This window comes from Telopea speciosissima, chromosome 11 (assembly GCF_018873765.1).
Source record: "Telopea speciosissima isolate NSW1024214 ecotype Mountain lineage chromosome 11, Tspe_v1, whole genome shotgun sequence".
In the NCBI taxonomy this organism is placed as follows: Eukaryota; Viridiplantae; Streptophyta; class Magnoliopsida; order Proteales; family Proteaceae; genus Telopea; species Telopea speciosissima.
In genome coordinates, this window is record NC_057926.1 from 49,515,032 (window position 1) to 49,540,343 (window position 25,312).

At 42.4% G+C, this 25,312-nt stretch overlaps 1 protein-coding gene and 1 pseudogene across 5 annotated transcripts in view; one reads left to right on the top strand and one right to left on the bottom strand.

Moving 5' to 3' along the window:
- The window catches only part of LOC122645854, a 61,733-nt gene extending 38,933 nt beyond the window's left edge, over positions 1–22,800 (bottom strand). The window contains exons 1-10 of one of the 5 annotated variants that reach the window (XM_043839248.1): positions 22,661–22,800; positions 20,286–20,837; positions 16,999–18,378; positions 16,592–16,913; positions 16,179–16,434; positions 15,882–16,098; positions 10,863–11,227; positions 10,524–10,670; positions 10,020–10,099; positions 8,725–8,820 (exon numbers count right to left, since the gene is read on the bottom strand). In XM_043839248.1, the coding sequence (XP_043695183.1) occupies positions 8,744–8,820; positions 10,020–10,099; positions 10,524–10,670; positions 10,863–11,227; positions 15,882–16,098; positions 16,179–16,434; positions 16,592–16,913; positions 16,999–18,378; positions 20,286–20,837; positions 22,661–22,738 (3,474 nt within the window). In that variant the 5' untranslated portion in view covers positions 22,739–22,800 and the 3' untranslated portion in view covers positions 8,725–8,743. Of the gene's footprint in view, positions 1–8,724; positions 8,821–9,703; positions 10,100–10,523; positions 10,671–10,862; positions 11,228–15,881; positions 16,099–16,178; positions 16,435–16,591; positions 16,914–16,998; positions 18,379–20,285; positions 20,838–22,660 lie in introns of those variants that run through there. The other 4 variants (XM_043839247.1, XR_006330528.1, XR_006330529.1 and 1 more) reach the window with 4 other exon arrangements.
- LOC122646137 lies at positions 4,500–7,081 on the top strand (annotated as a pseudogene).
- Positions 22,801–25,312: the final 2,512 nt, after the last annotated feature.

A 25,312-nucleotide genomic window follows, 5' to 3' on the forward strand; every position in this document is an offset into this window, starting at 1 on the left:
CTGGATTGGTTTTCTACCCGGATCTACATGGAGTCGGTGCTCAGCTATATGCCTGGGTATGCCCGACATGTCAGCGGCCGACCAGGCGAAGACATCGGCGTCCGCTTTTAAGAAAACTCCGAGCCGATTCCTTTGATCTTCATTTAGTAGTGATCCAAGCTGGACCACCTTGGCCGGGTCATCTTCGCTGAGATGAAGTGGGGTCAGGTCTTCCACGGGTCATCCTCTTCTCTCGATAAGCTCATCCCGCTGATCCTCGGGGAGATGCTCGACGCACATGGCCATTCCTCGAACATTACCCTTGTTTTGCTTGACGAAAGTAGCGTAGCACTCCCGTGCCTTCTTCTGGTCGCCTCGGACCTCGCCGACACCGTTCTCGGTGGGGAACTTCATCTTCAAGTGTGTCGGGGAGATGATGGCTTGGAGGGCGGTCAATGAAGGACGGTCGAGTATGGCGTTGAAAGCCACTACCGACCGTACCACCATGAATTTGACTTGGATCGTCACTTGGCATGGAGCTTGCCCAATTGTGACCAGTAGGTCGATCGAGCCTTTGATGGTCGCGGCTGCTCCCGAAAACCCATGAAGCGAGGTGCCTTCTGGCTTGAGCGCTTCATCGCCGAAGCCAAATTGTCGGTACGCTTCTAGTGACATAAGGTCCACGGATGCGCCGGTATCGACCAATACATGGTGGACGGGTGGGTGTTCGCAATTTCTACCTGCACCACTAAAGCATCATCATGAGGTAAACTTATACCTTCGAGGTCGACTTCGGTGAAAGAGATCGTCACCGCCGGCTTGAGTTTCTTGGCGGGCATCTCGGCCACTCCGACGAAGCGCGCGTTTGCCTTAGCCTTTCGAGTAGTCTCTTGCCCGGGCCCTCCGAGGATAGTGTATATGGGGGCTCCCTTGTCATTGCTCGGCCTAGATCCGTCCTCCTTCTTCTCGGCTCGGACCTTGTCATCGTTTCGTTCAACTCGCCTGTTTTCGGCCCTAGGCTCGGCCCTTCTTTGATCTCGGTCATCAGGCCGCCGACCTCCACGATCTTCTCGACCTCCTTTGACATATCGCTTCAAGTGGCCCGCTTTTATCAGCTCTTTGATTTCTCTTTTCAGCTGATAACAATCTTCGGTGTCGTGACCGGTGTCCTTGTGGAACTGGCAATATTTGTTGGGATTCCGAGATGACCCCGCTTGCATCGGTCGGGGGTCGACGGATGTACCCCCCATCTTGTATTTGCATCAAGATCTCCTTGCGAGAGGCATTCAATGGCGTGTAGTCAGGGCTCCGAGCTCGATCCGACCTGTCAGCTCGGTGATCCGTCCTTGGCCTTTTGTCTTCCCTTAAGTCTTCTGTTGTCGGCCTTTTCTTGTCGGTACGGCCTTCGCTGCCCTTCCGGGCTTGGAGGACCTCAGCCATATTTGCGAACTCATTGCACCTCTCCAAGAGCTCGGCCAGGTTTCTTGTCGGCTTCCGGGCCAAGTCCTTGATAAGGTCCATGTCGGCCAATCCGTTGCTCATAGCCGTATGGGCCGTGGCCTCATCTAAATCCTTGATGTCTAAGGATTCCTTGTTGAAGCGGGAGACGAATGCTCGGATCGACTCATCGGGCCTTTGCTTCACGCTGAGGAGGTTGACCGTTGTCTTCTTGTGTTTCATACTACTCTGGAAGCGTGTGACAAAGGCTCGGCAGAGTTGAGCGAAGTTTTTTATGGAGTTCGGCGGCAACCAGGAGAACCATGAGGTCGCCGCGCCCTTGAGGGATGCGGGGAAGGCTCGGCAGGAGACGATCTCGGTTCCCCCGTACATGGTCATCATCGCATTGAAGTAGTTGATGTGATCTGTCGGGTTGATCGTCCCGTCATATCGGTCGAACGGGGGAGGTTTGAACCCGTTTGGTAGCGGCGCGGTCATGATCTCGGGAGGATATGGGTGACGCCCGACCAAAGAGTAGGCGTCCGGGGTCTCTTGTTTCTTCAACCCCTCCACTTGCTCCGCCAAGTCTCGTAGCCGCCTCTCCAGCTCGATTTCAGGTGCTCGACCAACTGGCTCCTCGGCCCGTGGTCAGTACGGTCGGCCATCCCATTGTGGTCGGCCATTCTGGTCAGCTCGGTCCTCACCATCCTTCCTTGTTCTTTTTTCCTCCTGGAAGTTGGACCCACGGGGGCTCCCCTGTTGTTCTTGGATAGACGAGCTTTGATGCCGGGGAGTATGACGAGATCCTTCTCCTTGTCTCGGCTCTTTCAATCGGCTCTTTCCCTTGTTCTCGGACTCTCCTCGGCTGTTCGTCCTCTCTGAGCCGTCCAGAAAATACCAACCTCCTCGCTACCGAGCTGGCTGGTTCGATTTCCTGCTCTGTTCGCGGGCTTTGGCGATGGTCTTGTTCATCCAGCCGAGCGCCTCTACTAGGGCGCGGAGGTGGAGTCTTCTGACGAGACGGGTGCGAGGACGCGGCCCGACTCGGTTCGGCTCTACGTCGGCCACCATTTTGCTGCAAGTTTCTCTCTGCGCGCACCGGAGCTGGCGGGGGCGCGGCCAGCGGCTGGCCCATTAGCCCGCCTCGGGCCATCTGGTTCATGAAGGTGCGCAGCATCTCGTTGGTGTGGAGCATCTGCAGTTGCAAATCCATGACTGTCGATTATTTGCGGGGCTTGGGTCCAAACTCTCCGGCAAGGGTGGCGGTGCTTGGTGGCCCGTCCAAGCTTGGCTCGGCTGTCCCGGCTAGCCGCGGTCCTGGTTAGCGCACCTCCCCCATTTCCACTCTCTCGGTGGGGAATGGTGCCCGTGATGGGCTGCGCCCCGCACTAGGGGTCTTTCTTTATCCCGCCGAGAGGCTTCGGGGCGGTGATCTCCTCGCCGCACAACGGGTTGCGGCTCTTCGTGCGGGAAGTCGAGCCATGCCGCCCGACCTCGTGTGCACCATTGTTATTGCTCTTGGAATTGGTAGAAACGACGATGCTTGCGATGTCGTTCCCACGACGGCGCCAAATCATTGCGTGTGAAAACCTCCGGTGCTTGGTTCGCCCGCGGATGAGCCTGCAAAAACCAAGCAATGAGCACAAGAGGGCCGGTGTGGCTCCGGCCTAGGACTCTCCGATGCTCAAGTCAGGTCTCCAATGCAACAGCGTAACTGCTAGTCAAAGCAAGATCAGGAATAGTGCTCCATACCTGGATATTTATAGAGTGAGGAGGAGATGAGACGGTTGGAAGAGTCCTAGTATGGTAGGAGTCCTTCTTTCGGAAGGTTCTCTCGCGTAGAGCGGAGTGGAGAGTTATTTTCGGGGTCGGACTCTTATTAAGGTAAGAGTCCATGTAGAGTGCGATTCCGTGTTGGCTGGGATCGTGGCTCGATCCCTATCCCGTGATTCTCGGGATGTGCTGACGTGGCCCGGAGATCCCCGGTGGGGTGCTATGGGAGCTTCAATGGAGGAGGGCTCGGCCTCGGAGGTCGGCCCAGGGGGTCGGCAGAGGAGGTCGGCGAGGGAGGTCGGCCCGAGAGGTTGGTCTCGGCCATGAGCTCTGCTAGGAGTCTATGGCTGACCTGAATGAGCTCGGCCTCAGCCACCGGCTAGCTCGCTCAAATCTGGCTTTGTCAGGTGACTCATCGGAGATGGGGTCGGCCCAATCTCTTGCTCGGCCCAACTTGGTTCTCGGACTGAGGTCGGGTCGGCCACGTGGCAGCCTCCGATAGGTGGGGTGTTTTATGCCTCATCAAGAGGGATTCGGAATATAAAAATAGTTTGTTTTTATTGTTCAAGAATGGAAAATCAACCTAGAATGAAATGGCTGAGTATGCAAAACATTGATTTTGAGAGAATATAATTTCTAGAGCACTGCAAACCCAAACAATTGTGATTAGCAAAGTCTTCCCATAAATGACTCTTCCTTTGTATCTTCCTTAGTTAGTAAGTTCGGGAACGGCAATTGAACGGGAACGGATACGTACGGCAGTTAAACGGATTAGACGGTAATAATACTTTTCAAAAATCCGGCTTCATAAAATGCATACGGTAATAATACGGTACACGTTTAATACGGATATAATACGGCATAGACGGCAATAATACTTTAAAAACGACATATATTCATTATATAACATGCATTCACCACCTAATAAACAAAATAATATCATGATTTTATTAACTAAAATAAACACAATAATATAATATGCTATATAACATCTCTAAGATTATCATTTAACATACCAAAATATCAATAATCTACAAGAAATGAATGTAGATTGTCCGAAAATGACATGAGCAAGTTGAAAGACCAGAGAAACAAGAGGAGAGTACAAGACTTAAGTGCCGCTTTGTTGAACGGAGATGGCGAGGATGATTGGAGATGGAGGGCGGCTACTTTGCTGCTACGGTTGGATGTTCAACGCAAATCGAAAGGGACGAAAGGGAAAGTGAAATCGTTTCCCTAAATTCTAATCTTTTGGATAATTTTTTTTATAAAAAAACGTATACGCGACTTTACTAACTAAGGTATCTTCTATGAAGAACACTCAAAGAAACACCATAGCCTTTTTAGCTATCTATATCGACATCTTCTTTGTTCTTCATCTCATTACCTCCTCAGCCACAACTGTTTCGGCTTACTTACTTTCCGATAACCTTTTCATCAATTGTGGCTTCCCATCCAACATCACAAACTATAATGGGCGGAATTGGACCACAGACGTCGGCTCTAATAACTTCATCTTCTCTACGCAGCTCAACACTTCATCCACAACAACCTCTGAAGCCTCTAACCAAGGTGTCTCTGTCCCCCAAATCCCTTACATGACAGCTCGGCTCTTCAACTCTCAACTCACCTACTCAGTTCCCATCTCGTCTGGCCCAAAATTAATCCGTTTCTACTTCTACCCAACTTCATATCCTGGTCTTGATGATATAACTAAGACTTTCTTCACTGTCTCTGTTGGCAACTTTACTCTCCTCCATAACTTTAGTGCCTCCCTTACTGCACACTACCTTGACCTAGAATGCTTCACTAAAGAATTCTGTATCAACTTTGAGAGCCATGTACTGAACATATCTTTCACCCCGACCTCATCAAGTCCTTATTCCAATGGCTATGGCTTCATTAATGGAATCGAAGTCGTTTCAATGCCCTTTAATCTCTATATTCGTGACAAACGAATTCCTATGGTGGGTCGGCGGAAGAAGAAGTTTCATGTCCATAATTTCACAGCCCTAGAGACAGTTTACCGATTAAACGTTGGTGGGGAGGAAATTCTCTCAGAAGAGGATACAGGCATGTTTCGGACCTGGTCTCTAGATGACACTTACATATTCGGAGCTGCGGTTGGTGTAGTGGATTCTAACTCGACGGTCGACATTCGTTACCCATCATCAGTACCCAACTGTACGGCACCGGAGACTGTCTACCGGAGCTACCGATCAATGGGTCCAACCCCCCGCAATCAATGTCAACTACAATCTGACTTGGATTTTCGGTGTCGATTCTGGTTTCTCCTATCTTCTTAGGCTCCATTTCTGTGAAATCAACTCTTCTATCACGAAAGTTAATCAAAGGGTTTTCTATATCTTTATTGGAAACCTGACTGCTAACGATAGAATGGATGTAATCCATGATAGCGGCGGCAATGGCGTTCCGACGTATAAGGATTACGTTGTGAAGGTTGTCGCAGATGAAAGCTCAAGTAGTGGAAAGCAAGATCTATGGCTCGCATTATACCCAGCCACACAGTATAAACTACAGTACTACGATGCCATATTAAACGGTCTGGAAATCTTCAAATTGAACCAGTCCGGCGGTAATCTCGCCGGACTTAATCCTCCTCCACCAACCCAACTGGAAGTTCTTAATGGCCCGACGGCCGCGCCGCCTGTTCGTCGAAATCTAGTTGTTCGAATCGTTGGAGCCGTCGCAAGTGTTTTCCTTGTTACCCTTGGTCTCGGTCTGGTATTTTTCTTTGTTTCACGGCGTCGAGGGGAAGTTAAGAAGATGAATGATGTGATTTCAAAGTGGGTCCCAAAGGGATCCAATCTTTGTCGTCGATTTTCTTTCGCCGAGATCATCGACGCAACAGACGACTTTGATGAGGCTCGTGTGATCGGTATCGGTGGATTTGGCCGTGTATACAAAGGCTATATCGACGGTGGGGCAACCGTTGTAGCAGTCAAACGCGGGAATATAACATCCGCACAGGGTGTTCGAGAATTCCAGACCGAGATTGAAATGCTCTCCAATCTACGCCACATCCATGTGGTTTCTCTTCTGTCAGGAAGGTGAAGAGCTGATCCTCGTCTATGACTACATGGCTCGTGGAACCCTCCGTGATCATCTATACGGGTCCCACAACCTGCCACTTACGTGGAATCAACGACTCAGGATCTGCATCGGTGTTGCACGCGGTTTACACTACCTTCACTCAGGCGCGAAACATACAATCATCCACCGCGACATGAAGACAACAAATATATTGTTGGATGAAAAATGGATCGCCAAGGTCTCGGATTTCGGGTTGTCAAAGTTGGGTCCGAATGGGTTCTCTCAAACCCATGTAACCACACAAGTGAAGGGTACTTTCGGGTATTTAGATCCAGAATACTTTCGATACCAGCAAATCACGGTGAAATCCGATGTGTACTCATTTGGAGTAGTTTTGTTGGAAGTGCTTTGTGGAAGGCCACCATCGGACTGCAATGTTGAATCAGAGGAGCAGGTATACTTGCCTGATTTGGCGGTGGAATGTTATCAAAAAGGGTCCCTCGATCAAATCGTTGATCCTTATTTAAGAGGTAAGATTGCATCACAAAGTTTGAAAACTTTTGGAGAGATCGCAGTGAAATGTATTGCAAACCAGGGAATCGAACGACCAACCATGAGTGACGTGCTATGGTACTTAGAGTTGGCATTGCAGTTGCAGGATAGTGCGGAAGAGGATAACATCGCCGTAGAAATTGGGAAAGAGACACCGTTTAGAGCCTCCAGGAGAATGCGAGATTTGAGAAGGGCTTTCAGCTTGAGGATCGTAGGACGAAGCTCCCCAGATTCGATGGATAGATCGAATATGTCTATGAACTGTGGCCGACGGAGCATGCGGTGATGATGCCTACTCCTATCTCACCGCCACTGGAAAAAGTGGATCACATAGTCCAATCGCATGTATTTTAGAAAAGAAAGTGTGGAAATTTGTTTTTGTGTTTTTTTTTTTTGTAATCTATTGTATATGTTACAAACATGGTTCTAAGTATCGGTATCGTAACGTCCCTATTAGGCAATATGTATTGGTTTTGCCAGTCACCGATACTGTATCGATAGCATAGTATGGACAAGGGGTAAAATGTTCAGAAAACTCATTTTTTAAGAAAATTCAGTGGTATTTTTGTCTGACACAGCCGATCTAGGCAGATACCGTATCGGTATCATATCAGTTTTGTAGGTCACCGATACCCGTTTTGATACCGTGCACTAAAACCATAGTTCCAAGTGCCAAAGATCTCATGTTCCCAATTTCCTTTTTTTTTTTTTTTTTTTTAATTAATCTTTTTTCTAGACCCACAATGGGAACAAACAAGGACCCACTAGATTTACTTAATGTTGGATCGCGACTATTCTGGCCAATGAGGAGATCACCCAATGAGTGGCCAATGGTTGGGCTGACTAGCACACATCCCAATGTGCTCTCAATCAACAGGCCTAGCCGTTGGATGCTCATTGGGCGTGCTCCTCATCGGAGAGGATCCGAATCCACTTATTTTTACATACAACTGCTACCTACTTTCTTCTAGTAGAACTACAATCTACTACTATTACTTAGAAAGGATAGGGGTAGGAAGGGAAGTGCAAGGCAATTGACTGAATTGTCTCCAACGTCAAAATTGACTTAGTTGGACAAGTTTGTCCTCTAATTATGTATTAAGATAAAGCTAACCCTTTAATTCGAAAGAATTTTGTTGTTAATGGATTAAGATGCTATTTAATTAAGGGACAGATTTACTTCATCGTAGGTGAAAGAAAAATTCTTCCAATTGACAAAAGGTTTCGTTCATGGTTGTGCACCATGCATTGTCGACCTTTACCAATGGACAAGAAAAGGTCGAAATGACTAAATCCCTAGCTGACTAATGCGGCATTGCATTAAAACCCTTCACAACCAAGGAGTGAAAATTGTCCAAGATGTCCTGCACGCTAAGGACACAACCCTCTGAGCCAGAGAGTCAACTATGCTGTTAATCTCTATGGTCAGCCGATTCAACACTTGCCCCACACCTTAAGTAGGATGGATCTATTGGAACTTTCCTATGAGCCAAACCTTCAGCTGAAGCAATCCCATCCACACAAACACAGTCTGCTTTCTTAGAAATATAGAAAAGTTATATCAAGTTGCTGAAACAATGTTTAGATTGAGCCATAAAAAGATACTCCAAAGCCAACCAGGCCTCAGGAGCAGACTATACACCAATTATATGATTCAAAGGGCAATGGAAAAGCCACTGTGAGATGACACCATTAAAAAGCAAGCAAAAAAGTGCAAATAAGTTAAAAGGAAAAAAAGAAAAGAACTAGAAAGGATCAAGGAGCCAGTTGTGGCTCTGATACCATAGAAATATTGGAGAGAAAATGGTTAGAGCTGTTTGGGCATACTATGATTTATAGAGATAAAACCCTAGGTGTGTACAACAGTATTTCCTTCTATCCTTATCAGAAAATTTTACAATACATAAGAGAGATGTGTTAGCTAATGTCTGCAATAGTTTAGATACTTTCAAAGATTCTTCTTTAATCCACATGAATGCAGTAGACTCGAAATGCGTAGGCATCTTGAACCACCAACTCTTATCCCTGCATTCAATGAGCATAACAGGTCCCAGCATGTATCATCAGCAAGGCTTTATATGCTCTAATCAAATGCAACTGAAGGGAAAAGCTGTGCATTCACAGTCTTCCGAAAAGATTAAACACAAGAATATCAAATTTAGAACCTAAAGTCAGTACCATTTTCCTTGCCAAAATGAGGATTATGATTTCTATAGATGTTTAAAAAAAAAAAAAAACAGGATATGGTTTTCATCTCCTGAAATTAAAGTATACTATTTTGTTCAATGAAATATATAAAGAGAAATCTCTCGATTACTATTTTACTACAGGGTTTACTATCTGGATTGGGTGGTCAAATCGTGAGAACTGAATACAGTGGCAGGTGTATTCTATTTAAAAATGTCAGTTGAAACAGGTAGTAAGGAAATTGATCTTTTGGTTGGCAATAATATGAATTTAGTTATTTTACATATTTTGGAAAACATATACAGGTCCAAGAGTCTGAGATATGAGTTCTCCTACCGCAGGACGAAAATGTAATGTTTAATGCAGATATCTTATATATCTAAACCTGCAATTTTTGCTGATCTTTAGCAAAAAAAAAAAAAACCTGCAATTAAAGTAGGAGCTCTGGTTTCCTGCACGGAAGTGCTAACTGGGAAAGCAACTATCTGTTAATGGCAGCTAAGTTGAGACCCAATTTTTGTGGACAGTTAGACCCCAAGGTCCATGCTCACATATCAAACTTCATCCCAAACAGAGTTTGCCAAGTGGCAAAATAAAGTTTTAAAAATCAGGACTGTGGGAGAGCACAAAGTATTGAGCGGAGTACCAGTAGGTGTGCATGGACATCCATGGGGATGCATGCTAGTACTTTCCGATATTTGACATGTGGCTAATATGGACCATGTACTCTCTATCAAATAGTCAGAATAGCCACTTCACTTGTCCACATGGTACAATGACAGTGAACAGTGTAGGATCCCCTTCCTAAGTAGGTAGCGCAAAGTTCCTTATGCCTTAAAGTAAGTAGATCAATCCAAAGTTCCAAGTTATAGGTTATACACCTTATATGGAACTAGTTTCCTAAGAGGCAAAATACTGATCAATTTTATAAAATTGTAGAACTAGACACAGGGTTGTTGCATGAATAAATGGTTTGTTCAGACTGTAAATAAGATAACAGTAGATTCCATCAAATTTTAAGAATTTGCTCAACTTACCACGTTTCAGAATCCCTGTATGACTCCTTTGCTTCATCTTTGTAGTTTCAGCCATATCGTTGGTTTTGCAGTCTTGAGCACTGATTTCCATTGATCAAGAATTGTCAGTTGTTCCAATTCCATTGATTAAGAATTATCAGTTTTTCCTAGTACACTATCAAATTAATCTTCAGCTATTTTAACCATAAAAGATATTCCATGTGTCTAAACTGAACAGCAATAAAAGCTGCAGATTATATATTGTTCAGAAATTTAAAATTTGGACCATGATGATGACATAATCTGTGGCTCCTACTGACCAAGATGATGAGGAGAGATCCAATGAGCATGTAGCCCTTGGGTTTCCAGAGAAACCTCTCACAATTATATCATTTGATACTGCCTACTGAGGAGAACTAGTATTTGGGGACATATTTCAATTCAAAAGAAACCATGGACACCTTAATCTACATTTTTTCCCAATAGATCAATGTATGAATAATACCTCAAAATTAAACAACTCACCTATTTACCGGTGCTGGTGTGTTTGGTTCCTTCTCCAGATGAAGTGAAACGAAACGACTTGACAAATACTGCGGAGGATCTGGATTGTACCGGTCCATCAACTTTGCCGCACTTGAGATTTCCCAACTCATTGGAACTTCCAACTTCCTAGTGATCCGAAGTAGAAAACATGAGATTTTTTGTCCATATAACATTCAAACATAGTGGTGCCAAACAAAATTTGCTAAACTATGGTTCCACCATATAAACAATATTTTGATCTGTGCTCATGTTGTTAGACCCATTTTGCTCTTAAATTATTTGAACAATACATTTTAAGGAGAATAGTCATGTAATTACCCTTCAGAACATTTGAACTTGCAGCGGTTCATATCATCTACTGTATAATTCCCAAAGACGTCATCCAATTGCATAGCCAGTTTTGGTATCTCTTGCATTGGTAAAATATCCCAAACTTTCAAGACTTGGATGCACTTGAAATTTTCTCTGAGAATATCAACAGTCCAGACAAGATTGAACAACCTATCAACCTTGTTTACTTTCAGCAGCTCAGAAGAAGTTCCATCCATTAAGTAGAGATTTTTCTGCTTCTGGGTATGACGCCATCCACTTGCAAGCTTCGTTAATAGAGAAAGCACTTCTTTCTGAGTCTCAATCCTTCTTATTTTAGCCAAGGATTTCCAGAAATCATTGCTGAAGAGAACCTGTTGAACATTAAATTAAATGCAACTTGTTATCTATTTGGGGAGAGTTTATTAAAGATGGAAAAGAGGAAAAAAGGAACTAATGAAAAGATCGGTTTTAATGTACAACAAGAGAAATTCAACTTAAAGGCGTAAAAAAATTCAATCCATGAAATAAAATTCGAAATCTGATTAAAGTCAGATTGTGAAACTAATTTTTCTTGCGACAGAATGTTCATTTTGAATTGAAATAACATGCTTTTTATTTAAAGGCACAAGGATGAGAATACATCCAGCAGAAAATTAAAATCTGGAACAGCTCATCTGAAGACAGAAGAGTTTTCCAAAATAAATTTTAAAAATAATGGTAGTGGATATTTAGTAAGACTTAGACCTAACAAACATCTTAAATAAAACTGCATGTTAATGAATGATGAGCTTTCAGCCTATATTTGTTTGCACTTATCATAGAAGAGTTGACCAGAGACATTCAAGATCAGATCCATTGATGCATATTTTTTACTGAGGATATTGTTTTGGTGGATGAAATAAAAACAGGGATAACTGTCAAGTTGGAATTATGGAAATTAACCTTGGAATAAAAAAGTTTTGAAATAAATACAACAAAATCAGAATATACGGTGTATAACTTCAATAACAATAAAACTGAAACTGAGGTGGTGAAAATTGATGATACAGAGATACGGCAAAGTGAAATTTTCAGATACCTAGGTTAAATCATAAATAACGGCGAAATAGAGTATGATGTTGCACAAAGAACTAAAATAAGATGGACGAAATGGAGGGGTGTGTATGGATTGTTGTGAGATCGACATATTTCTTTAAACCTCAAAGGAAAAATTTATAGGACATTTATACAACCAGCAATGTTTTATGGAGTTAAATTTTGGGCAGTGAAGAAACAATATATAAATAAACTTAGTGTAGCTGAAATGAGGATGTTGAGATGGATGAGTGGTAAAACTAGAAAGGATAAAATATGGAATGAACAAATTAGAGATAATTTAGAAGCAGCTCCGATACATGATAAGTTGTGAGAGTCGTTTGAAGTGGCATGAACATGTACAACTGAGGCCTCTGAATGCTCTTGTACGGAGGGGTAGTTTGATTCATATTGAAGGAGTTAAAGAGCCAGGGGTAGGCCTAAAATGACACTAGGAAAAGTGGTGAGGAAAGACATGCATACGTTAGGACTAGTAACAAATATGACTTTGAATAGAGTTGATTGGAGAAAAATGATCCATGTAGCCAACCCCATTTAGTTCAGATAAGGCTGAGCTGAGCTGAGCTGAGCTGAGTTGAGTTAAGTTGCATGTTAATCAATGAAATGGCTTCAACAATTAGTCACTATATGATAGTTTTCATAGTTTTTCAGTCAAAGACATTTAAAAATCAATAATTATGGGATAGACAGTTAAATTGCCATGTGATTTTGCAAATTCCTCCTGCAGAAGGCAAAATTTGAGTCAAAACTCCCTGGTTCCTCTTATACTCAATTCAATGCCTTGTCCCATTTTCTTACCATGCTTTGAGGTCGGCTATTTAGACTTTTTTTTTGGTAAATGAATATATTACCAAACCCCAAGAGGGGGAAGGGAAAAGGAACCAATATACACGAAAAGAAAAGAAACCGGGGAGGAGAGGGGGAGGGGGAGGGAGCGGCCAGCCAGCCTACGCAGAGGAGGGAGGCCGCAAAAGGCCATTATCAAGGCCCTAAAAAGTCAAAATATGCCTGTTTCTCAAATTGTCCTTGCAGTGTCTCTGACGGATACATCTAAGCTTGGAAGAAACATCAGAGGAGATGGCTTTCCAAATCATATCAAAGGATCTAGATTTGGAAGTCCATCTCTTAATGTTTCTTTCCAACCAGATATGGTGAATTGCAACGCTAAAAACGAGCTTCCCAATAGTGTTACATATTGAGTTCTCTGGGAAAATTTTGAGCAACCAAGGCCATTCATGGTCAAAACTCTGGGCCCTTCTAGTCCGCGGCTAAATAGATGACAAGGGCTTGTTCCAGATGGTGGAGGTGAAGGGGCAGTCAAAGAAGAGGTGAGGGGTATCTTCTCGGCCAATCCAACAAAGGTTACAAGAGGGGGGGGGGCTGGGATTGTGCGATGGATGAGGAAGGCTTGAGTTGGCAGGCAAAGTCTGAGGGCTCTTCAGACAGTGAGGCTATGGCGGGGAATGTGGCTAGTGAACCAGACTAGGTTATGCCAAGGGATTGAAGGGCTAGGGTCTCTAGAGAGGTTCCAAGCAGATGAGGCGGTGAAGGTACCTTTGGGGGAGGGAAGCCAGATAACCCGGTCCGCATGGTGGGGAGTGCTAGACTGGAGGGGGGGGGGAGGGTTGCCCAGATCTGAGAGATGATGGTTGGGTTAAGGGAAGGAGGAGGAGACCAGGAGCCAGCAGAAATAAGGGCGGAGACATTTGCATCCTTTGGGAGGCTAGAGGAATAGATTGCTCTGGGGTCAAGCTGGTTGTAAAGGATCCCAAGAGGGTGCCAAGGGTCAAGCCAGAGGGAGGTGGAGGTGCCATCAGCAATGGAGAAAGAGATTCCCTGGAGAGCAAGGGGACGAAGGGAGAGAACCTTTCGCCAGATCCAAGAGGAGTCAGCAGGGGTTTTGACCGTCCAAATGGAGTCAGACTTAAGGAGGTAGGATTGGACCCAGGTGACCCAGATAGAGTCCTGGTGGGAGGAGATTTTCCAGAGGAGTTTGAGAATGCCTGCCATGTTAGAGTCACGAATGCGACAGATGCCCAGACCACCCTCCGATTTAGGGAGATATATGGACTTCCAACTGGCCAGGTGGAGAAATCTGGGGGTGTCTTTCCCTTTCCAAAGGAAGGCACAAAAGATGCATTCAATGGCCCTTATGGTGGAATTAGGGATGCTGAAGATACTGGTCCAGTAAATGTAAGAGGCTTGGAGGACCGAGCGGATGCATTCGAGTCTTCCAGCATAAGAGAGGGGCTTGCCTTTCCAGAGCTGGAGGCGCTTGCGAATGTTATTGAGCATAGGAGTGCAATGATGGCTAGAGAGCCTGGTGGAGATCAGGGGGAGGCCTACGTAGGTGACAGGAAGGGTGCCAATGGCGAAGCCAGTGAGCTGCCGAAGAGTCTCTTTGGTAGAATCCGGGATACCAGAGAGAAAGATTTTGGATTTAAAGAGGTTGACACGAAGGCCGGAGAGAGATTCAAAGAGGTAAAGAGAGTCCATAATGGCGGAGATAGAGGAGTGGGAGGCCTTGGAGAAGATCATTAGATCGTCTGTAAAGGCCAGATGAGAGAGCTTGATGTGCTTGCATTTGGGAAGGGGAGATATGAGATGTAGGTCAGTCTTAGCTTGGAGGCTCCTAGAGAGGACTTCTAGGGCAAGAGAGAAGAGGAAAGGAGAGAGAGGGCAGCCTTGGCGAATTCCAACCTTGGAGTGGAAGAAACCTGATGGGGTGCCATTGACTAGCACAGAGAAAGAGGGGGAAGAGATGCAGGCATAGATCCAACGGACAAAAACAGGGGGGAAACCCATGAGGGAGAGAACATCACAAATGAAATCCCAGTGGATCGAATCAAAGGCTTTGTGGAGATCGATTTTCAGGAGAGCCGCTGGGGAGTGAGATTTGCGGTCAAATCCTCTAACAATCTCAGAGCAGAGAATATTATTGTCCGCAATGCTTTGGCCGGAGATGAAGGCCGACTGGTTGAAGCCGACGAGGGAAGGAATGACAGCCTTGATCCGGTTGGCAAGAATCTTGGCAATAAACTTATAGATGAGGTTGCAGAGGGAGATGGGCCGAAAATCAGACAAAGAGGTTGCCCCATCTTTTTTGGGGATAAGGCAAAGAGGCTATTTAAACTTTGAATATCCTCTAGGCGTGAAACAAATAATTTTTCCATTCATTGGTTGTTAAATTAAAGAATAAAAAGAGATAATGTAAGCATACTTAAGCAGAAACATTTGAAACTGAAAATAAAAATGGAAAAACTCCTTTCAAATTTGATAAGCTTATCAAAATGGCCCTCTCTCATCGTGCCACATGGAGAGATGATGTCACTATTCCGATTTCTGACAGTTGGATGGAGAGGACATGAACTGGATTAACCAAGTGTCAAGTTTCAGACTCAAATTTAATCAAATATCCCCACGTATGTCTATGCACACCAACAGTATTTTGACCACAACTGTGCACTCTCCTATTGTCCTGAATTTTCAGAGACCTATTTTCCCACTCATCAAATTCTGTATTATCTCAACTTTAAAATGTGATACCTTGTGATCTACCTGTTGATAAAATTTTGACCCCATTTGATCTGCCATATGGTAGATAGTTGAGCTGAAAGGTTTTGCCCGAACACAAAAGACGTTCTTTCAAAAGATAACACCATAAACAGGGGTAATACCATACTTAATTAATAACATACTTTAAGTATGCAGCATCTACAGTTATGAACTGTTTGGTCTCCTCTGCTGATAGACTCGCAATTGGTGGTTGAGGCCAATCTTTGCCTTGTTTGAGTTTTATTTGGCTTTGTAGCATCTCTTTGTAAATTATTTTTTCTCTTCTCAATACAAATGATCTTTTAGCATTAAACAAAAAATTATGAACTAAGTAGGGTAAGCCAAGATGAACCACAATAAAACCAAGCAACATACCTTCCACCTCGCTCCACCAAACAGCAGAGAATCTGTATTAAGTAACTTGTCAAATTCACCAAGTTCAACCAGACCAGCAATTATTGCTTCCTTTAAGCACTTGTCCTTATCAGCATCAAAAAAACACCCCCGATCCTTTGCGTTAAGGACTAATTTCCTCCAAATGGAACCACTGTTGATTAAAGTTTGACCATTCCCCAATACCCAGAGGCAGTACCTGCAATGAAAGCAATCAGGAATCATAAATTGAAAGACTTAAAAACATAATTAAGCAAGATATATGCTATGATCATGTACCTTGCCCTGGTCAAAGCTACATTCGTACGTTGAAGATTGGCAAGAAAACCCACTGATCCTTTCCCATTAGACCTGACAGTAGAGATTATTATTACATCTTCCTCGCCACCTTGAAACCCATCAACAGTCCGAACACTCACAGAGAACTCATTCGGTGTATCATATGTGTCTCCAAGTTTCTCATTAATCGCAAAAACTTGAGCCTTGTATGGGGATATTACACCAACACTAAGCCTCTGCCTTGAAGCAAATGATGCTGTAACAGTAAAAAAAATGGATCATGTAGATATGTGTTCACATAGTATGTACATATAAAAGAATGAATCATGAATAAATTATTTTCTGATCATTAGGGAAAAAAGATAAAATTCAGTTCAAAGGAAAGTATTCAAAGTATCAATGATGAAATATACCTTTGAAGAGGCTGTTCACTATCTCAGAAACCACTGCCACTTCCACCATGTTTTTCTTTCCATACCCGTCATGTTGCTCTGTTCCATAAGCAACATTTATAAATGAATAGGGCCCATATATATTACCTTGAAGGAAGTGTCTTTCATGGCTTCTTTCTTTGACATTTGGAGCATCTAAGATCTGCTTTCCATAGAATTCTGTGTTTGGGAATAAGCTTATTGATGGGTGCATTCTATACTGGATATTGAGAAGATGCTTCTTGTGTCCCAATGATACCAACCTTTCAAACAGACTTCTTCCAAATTCAGCCTTCTCCGAAATCTAACAAATGGAAAGGACCCAAATAAGAGAAAACTACACATAATCAGAAAACATAATGCAATGAAAAAAAAGAGGAAATTCCAACCTTGCTTAGAACCAGTGCTGGTAATTGCCGTTCGTCACCTATGAGAATGGCATGCCGGACACCAGGGAGTTGGAGGGGAATGGCTGATTCACATTCTTTAAGCTGTGCTGCTTCATCAATAACCAACATCTCCAATGGTGCCGTCCCATCTGTGTGCAACTTAGCTGAGCTTGAAGCAGTGCAGAAAATCAGGTAAGCATGTTCCAAACAGAAATTCTTGATCAATTGTTTATTCGTAGATTTGGGAACAGAAAATGCTTCATGAAGGGATTTGAGAATCTCAAGGCACTCATTTCTGGTCTTATCAAGCAAGAGTCTATTGGAGCCGCAAACTGTTGTCTTTAAATCTTCAGAATTGACAAAGACACACTTCAGCTCTTCATCTGTAACGGATCCATGTAACAGAGTTCCAAGAGATTCAAGCAAATGGAGAGCTTTAATCATGTCTTCTACTACTCTCACAGAGATGATGGACGTAGGTAGGTGCTTACACAAAATTAGAACGAAGGACTTGAGGTCCATCCGTATATCAGTGAAATTTTTCTTGATAAACTCCTCAATTTTCAAAACATCTTTCATTTCATTCTCCTGCCCTTCAGTTTTCTTGGTTTCAGAAGGATCCTTTGGTTCCAGGCTATTCAATTGTTTACTGTCTTGAGCAAGAATCTTCTCTTGCCATGTATTTTTGTTTTCGTCTTCGTTTAAGTTATCAACAATTTTTTTCTTCCTTTTTTCCTTGTTTTTTCCTTTCAACTTCTTAGAAGTATCCTCCTCTTTCTCTTTTTTATTTTTGTCTTCTTTTTTCTCATTTTGAGAAACGCCCTGCTTTTCCTTCATTTTCTTCTCCAAATAAGAACGATACTCAGTATGAGCATCTTCAAGCAAGCGTATCATGGAGTTTAGTTGATGATTCCACCCTGAGAGTGGGGCAAAGCACTTTGCAAGCTTAGGAGCACGATAATCCAAAAAAACATCATGAAGGTCTTGACGATCCTTAATCTTCATTCTCTCCTTATTACCAAATAACACTATATCTCCCAAGCCATAATTGTGATGCTGAAGTGATTCCCTGACCAACTTCAGGAGGCGTGATGTGACTTCCATTAAGGCAATATTAGTCGGCGTGCATGTGAGGGTTCTGCATTTCAGTTTTAGAAGTACCCAGAGCAAAGTGCCAACTGTCTTTGTCTTCCCAGTACCCGGAGGGCCCCAAATAAGTTTCACCGAACTCTTATGATTGCAACTCTTTGTAGCAATGGATCTTACCACTGCATCGGTCTGTGATTCATTGAGGTTGAAGGTTTGAAGATTAGGGAGAAGAGAATTTCCACTGATACTGTCATCTTCTGACAGTAAGCAGAGATCACAATCAATCCCGACCTATCATTAAAAAGGATGTAAACAAAATAAACAGTGAATCATTGCTTTTTATTTCAGGCTTGATATGTCCTACTTGAACCTAAATGTGATGCCAAAATAAGTGCAAAGTATGGGACCTATCCTCAAAATCTCTTGAATAATGTGGCTTCCTTCTTTCGAGAAATTCAAAAGAAATTCATTCTTTATCCCCATTTGATTTTGTGGCAAATGGACCAATGTGATTGTTGAGACTTGTTTTATTGCCCAGGGATTTGTATTTCGTCGCATTTTAGTTGGGTCTTTCAAGTTCATTTAAATATGCATGATGCAACTCCATATTAGACCTTCTGATATTGATGGAGAATGGATATAAATGTTCAACATGCATGAGTTAGCAATCGAATACTACTACTAAATTCTGACTAGTGCTGGCCTGGAAAAAATGAAGTACTATGGAAACATGGTTAACATTTGTTTCAGTTCCATCCTTCAGTACGGAAATATCCTTTTTTCTTGGTAACCTTTTTCTTTTTTTGTGTTAGAAAGTGAGAGTGGGAAGGCTTGCTGTGGACACTGTTGTTCTCTTATTTTGTTTCCACTTAGTATCTAAGCGCCTTCTTAGAAATTTGACTCAGGCTTCTTTTCAGGTTGATCATCTATATTGTGAAGCTAATGTGGTAGCTGATGCATTAGTGAATTTTGGTTGTGATCACAGTAGTAACCAGTTATCAAGTTTTCAATACTTGTGTTAATATGTCAATTATGCCTCAGGATGCTGTTTGCTTTGTTAAAGTTGATCTCTGATCTTTTAGGTTTAAACAGATTTTTCTTTGTAATGGTGCCAGCTTGTTTTGCTTTGAGTGTGAATATCATCTTAAATCTTTGGGTTTGGGGGTTAAGGCTGGATGTCTTGTTTGTCCTCATTATTTTTGGATCCTAATAAAATGGGCAAAGGTTTCCTCAACAGTCCGTGGAGATAAGCTTATCTCAACAACCCAAAATCTGCTTTGTGGCATATTGGATGAGGCTCAGATTTTGTGAAAGGATAGTCCCCAATGACCCCTGCTTTTCCCCCCTTCTCTATACAATGCATGTACTGGACCAGCAGGGCCTATAGGCAAAAGATGAACCTAGCCCATTACAAACCCTCTCCCTATACTACCAGCCTGGCCATTGCCAAGGTTGTGATGTATGGTCTTAAGAAATAGGTAGGATTCGGGCAAAAACTAGAGTTTAGAATTGAACAAAGTAGGAGCTAGGTATGGCTAAGGTTTCCAAGTGGAAATTGGAGAAATTTTGGTACCAAAAAGAGAGGTTTCCTTATGTAGAAAACAATTCGGGTTTCTAGAAGAGATTAAATATGAAAACTAGATTTTGGAATTGAATTTATGTTTAGGACTTTAAAGGACTGTAGATAGGATCAAGCTCTGGCAAGATTATATATCACAGATTTGAAGTTTTGATGACAAGGGTCATTTTCTTCTGGGCTGCAATGAGAGTTGGGTGGTTTATAGGATGTTGTTAGGTTGTGTAATTTAGGTTACAAATAGGTGAGAAGCCCTCTCATGTCAAAAAGAGCACACCAGATGGCAGAGAAGTTGCAGAAATATGAACTTGAAGAAGAAACAGAAGGGGGGAAAAAAGACAATCAAAGGCAAAATTTCTTTTGAAACAAAGAAATAAATAGACTTCTCTACTTTGTTGTCTGGCATAGGTATTAAGTGTTCCACTTCAACTAAACTAGTTAAGTTTCATGGGAATGATGGTATTTAGAATTTGTGTTCTGTTTGATTTGATTGGGATTATATTGAAGAATAAATCCATAATGCTGTAGAAGTATGAAATTATGCACAGAAATGTGGAAAACTGCAAATAGGAAGAAATTCATTAGGAACCAACCATAGTAATGAGTTTAAGAGTCTTCTTACAGTGGAATCAGTGCGCAAGACCTCCTTGACAACGTTCATGTTTCCCCCTTGCATATCTGGGTGCAGTGCTTTCCATATACGGTTATTCGTTATCATGTTAATCAAATAAACAGCAAAAAGTGGTTCCTCCCTCTTCTGCTGCAGTTGTACTCCTTGTTCAAACACAATGGGTTTTGATGTACGGATTTTGAAGAACAAGCTATCTTCATCTTCGTCTTCAAATTTTGCTGATGTGACTATTGCAAGAAGATAAGATCTTCTAGGCCTGTTTAAATCATCAATGCATTTGGGTCTTACATCTGATAGAGCAATGAGATCTCCTGCTTGAGGCTCATAGATTTCATCCTCTTTTAAGACAATGTTATAAAACAAATCTTTTGGTGGCTTGAAATCTTGTTTATGTTCTTCAACATGAACTATTTGACATTTAGATGCTTGGGACAGATTCATCATGCTTGAACAAAGATCAGCATGTGTTTCCTCAATGAGGGGTGAAATATATGAGTTAAAGTAATCCTGTAATGACAAGAACGTCTCTGGGATCTTCTTCACCTGTAAAATTATAAAGTGAAAAACAAAAAAAATTGAGAAGATCTGTGTGCACACTTTAAAATAGGATGGATGAAGTGGAGCGCTGCGATTAGAGTGTCGTGTGATCGACCTATTCCTTTAAATTCCTTTAAAATTCAAAAGAAATTTTATAGGACAGTTATACGACTAACAATGATGTATGAAGCTAAATGTTAAACAATGAAGAAACAACATATAGATAAACTTAGTGTAATGTGAAAAAGTCGTTTAAAGTGGCATGGAATGTGCAGTGGAGGCCTTTGAATACTTTAGTATAGAGGGGTGATTTGATTTAGATTTAAAAAGCTAAATGAGTCAGAGATAGGCCTAAAATGACTCTGAGAGAAGTCGGGAGGAAAGATGATGCATGGTTTAAGACTCGTAGCAAGTATGGCTTTGAATAGAGCTGATTGAAGGAAAATTATCCATGTAGGCGACCCCATTTTATTGGGATAAGGCTGATTTGAGAATATTGAAAAGAAAGAAGGAAAAACTATGGAAACGTCAAGGGGTAGTATTCGTAGTAGGAGATTCACCCTACAACTCCATCAAATGAGGGGGATAGGGGTTTTTGTGTCATTTCAGATAGGCATTTATGTAAATCTGACTACATTTAATGTAGGTTATGCACATGCACAACCATGCATGAAAACTTTTGCCAAAAGATAAAATAATCAAAGGACTTTCTTATTAACACCCCTTATGGTGTCAAAAGTTTTCTAACTTTTTTTTGGAGAGTTTTCCTCCACCCATGGTGAATGAAAAACACACATCTAACCGTCATCATTACCCTATACTTGATGAATTGTCAAAAACTACCCTTCACTCTTCCCATATCCATCCCTACACCATCAGCACCCTGTCATGCCCAACCCCTGCCTTTACCCTATTGTTAAATAATATTATAGAATACAAGTAGATGCCCCCCTTTTTATTGGGAAAAGGGTTAGTTGAGTTGAGTTAAGTCACAGTGAGAAGATATCCAAGGTGGAAAAGGATTAGTATTGTGGTTAATTAGAGTTAAACAACAACATAAAATACCGACTTTTACCACCGTAATAAATTTGATTTAAAAAAATATAGCATTAATTCTTGTGTAAATCATCAGTTGTGCTATTGCAAATTGTTGGTTGCGGGTGCAAAAATTGGAAAAAATCTCTCCCGTAAAGCAAGAGGTAAGGCTGCGTACATTTGCCTCTCCCATATCCTGCAGTAGCAGAAGCCTTGTGCACTTGGACACTCTTTTTTCTTGTGCAAATCATTAGTCCGACGTGTTACATAAAAGATATAATGTGCATGCAGAGATATATGTAGAGGACGACATGTTGGATATTCGGGTAACCATAAAACAACATGGTCTGTCTGGAGAATCTGCTATGTGAAAAGTTCTCATCAAATGAAAGATCCTACAACTTCCAATAGGATAGCTTGGTAATTATATAGGCAATCATCCAATGTGATTAAAACTTTACAAGAGAGGGTTAGGCATGCCGCCAGTCTTTGGTAAACTAGTGATATACACAAATCACAGGGATGGACATAGGAGGGCAAGAAGAGGGTATTTTTCAAAAGACGAAGAGAGAGGATGACACATGCTAGGCACCCTAGCGGCATGCCTAGCCATCTACCATATGTCTGAACTCTAAAATTACTAGTAGAGTAAATTTTTTTTTAAGAAAATGGGAGTCTATATTAGAATTGAATTGCAGCTTCAGAAAGCAATACAGTTCTCTCTCTCTCTCTCTCTCTCTGATAAGGTGGTGTGTGTGCGCGAGCAGGATGGACATGCATGTAGTATACAGTACCTTAGTTTTGAAGAGTTGGTCGTTAAGTACATCTCTAAGAGACCATGAGAAGACCAAATCCACAAGTCCTGAATCCATTTTAGGCTCTCACTGTGTCAACCACCAGCAGAAGAGAGGTTTCAGAAGTTAAAACAAAGGAAACAGAAGTGGGGACGCAATCTTTTCCTCTTCCTCGTCCAGAAGAAACTGAAGAGGCAGAAGATGGAAGACCACAGGGTAACGTAAACTTAAACCGACCATGGATTATGGAATGCCATTATATTTCATGACTCCTGCACGACATACGAATAAGAAATCATTGTCAAAATATATAGTAAAAAAGAAATTACTATGACCAATGGGAGGATGAGATTTCCATCCTCCCAAACCCCCCCCCCCCCACACACAACACCCACAGCACCCCCTCTTTTAAGGATCCAGATCTTCTATGGCCCAGCTGCCTGAGCGGCCATAGCAGTGCAGACCATGTAAGACGGGCATTTATCGCCTTACCCCTGCCTGAGCGTCTTGCCCGAGCAAGGGTAAGGCAGTCATTGTACGCCTCATTGTGCCTGCGTTGCTATGACCGCTCGGGCAACTGCGCCGTAGAGGATCTGTTCCCCCCTTTTACCCCTCCTCCTCTCTCTCCTCCACATACACAAAAAAATAATAATAATAAAATAAAATAAAATTATACTACCTGTACTTGGTTGGAGAAACCAATACCTTTGCTTTGGTTCGGCTAATTCATTTTATATTTTTTTTTCCCCGGTAAAAAAGAAAGGATAGGAAATCACTACGTGGTCACGTAGTCCTTGCACCAGCATGGAGCTAATGAGAGGGTAGGGACATCAATATGGAGGGGATTTTTTTTTTTGTATTTCACAAAGGGTGGCCGGAGAGGTAATTTAATACACATGAAAACTGAAATCTTAGAAATCGTATTTTAGCCTTTAGGATTTTTAGTATACTTTAGGTTTGGTTCAAATTGACTGCTTTAATCCAAAAATGGGGAAGAGTTCTCCGGGGGAGTATGGCCCCTTTGTGCATGGGTCAATGGGAGTGTACATAAAAGCATCAACAGGATGGGCATTTCCACTTTTCATGGGGCAAGGTGATCATTTTGCCCCCCCTGTGTTTGGATGGAGTGCGCACGCACCCCTAGATTTCTTTTTCCCCTTAAATATTTAAAGCAAACTACTATAAGTAATGTGTCTCAGAAATGTTTTAAATATGAGGAAAAAAAACCCATGACACCGTGCGTAGATTCTTGCACATGCCTTCTCACAAATTCTCCCAAAAACAATGCGCCGCCTATTGGACGACTCGTTCCCCACCTTTCCATTCGTGTAGAATTGTACTCTCGCGTCATATGAAGCCTTCTCCCTTTAAATTTATATGACTAATTCTACAATATAGTATTTGCTTGGGAGAGAAAACACTACTTGTTTGCATGGCCCTTGCGCCATCGGGAGGACCAATGGGAGCGCACGCCAAAGCATCCAATATGGGGGGGGGGGGGCGGGCGGTCATTTTGCCACCCATGTTTCTAGGTGTAGGGGGCGCGACCAAGCAGCCTTCTTTTTCCCTATTCGGGAAAAAAAAATGCTGCTTAGTTGAGTGGCCCCTGCTTCCAGAAATAGCCCCCTGAGATGATAATCTTACCCATACAAAATGAATAATCCCCCCTAGTCGAATATCTCCTCATTGGCCCCCATGCTGGTGCAGGGGCCATGCGACCAGGCAGCATTTTGGGAAGAAGAATGCTCTCCGATTGTGTGGTTCCTTGCACACAGACACATGAGTGCACAAAATTATCAGCCATGACCAATCCCAAGTCCGATACTTGGATTACGAACCTTGATCACTGTAGAAAGACCAATTTCATAATTAAATGTCATTTTGAAACTTGGGATACTATTAACGAATTTCCCAGGAAAATTATCTCCTCCGACTAGGGATGTAAACGGATCGAATTCGGTCGGATAGTGGCATTATCATAATCGTATCCGATTATATTTGGACGGATTCGGATAATATCCTATCGGTTTCGGACGGATTCTGATAATTTTCGGATAGTGATTTTTTGAATACAGGTTCTCCTAAATGGATATGAATATGGATCGACTACGATTTTTTGACTATCCGTTGACATATTTACCATTTTTATGATGAGGGTTAGGGTTGAGACTTGAGAGTTCAGTAATTACCCTTTCTTCTACTCTTCTTAGTCTTTTATTCTGTTACGTTTTTTACTTTTGATTTTTTAATAGATATATAATTCCATGTATCACATCACATAAAACAATATATATAAACCAATAGCAAATCTAGAAAAAGAATCACATTATCTTAACTTCTAAATTTATAAAAATAAGATAACAAAATCCAATAAGGTAACTTAAAAGGATAGACAAACACAGAGTTATATTTCAGATATTTTATTACCGTCGGATTGCTAAACGAATCGGATAATAATCGGTTGAATAGGGGGATTATCATATTCGTATCCAATTAGTTTCGGACAGATTCGAATTCTCCTAAACGGATACGAACGCGGATCTAATACGGATTTACGAATATCCATTTACATCCCTACCTACGACCAGTTCCATGCCCGGCCCAGTTCCCCAGTCCTTCTAATAAGGGGGGGGGGGTGGACCCCACCTGGGC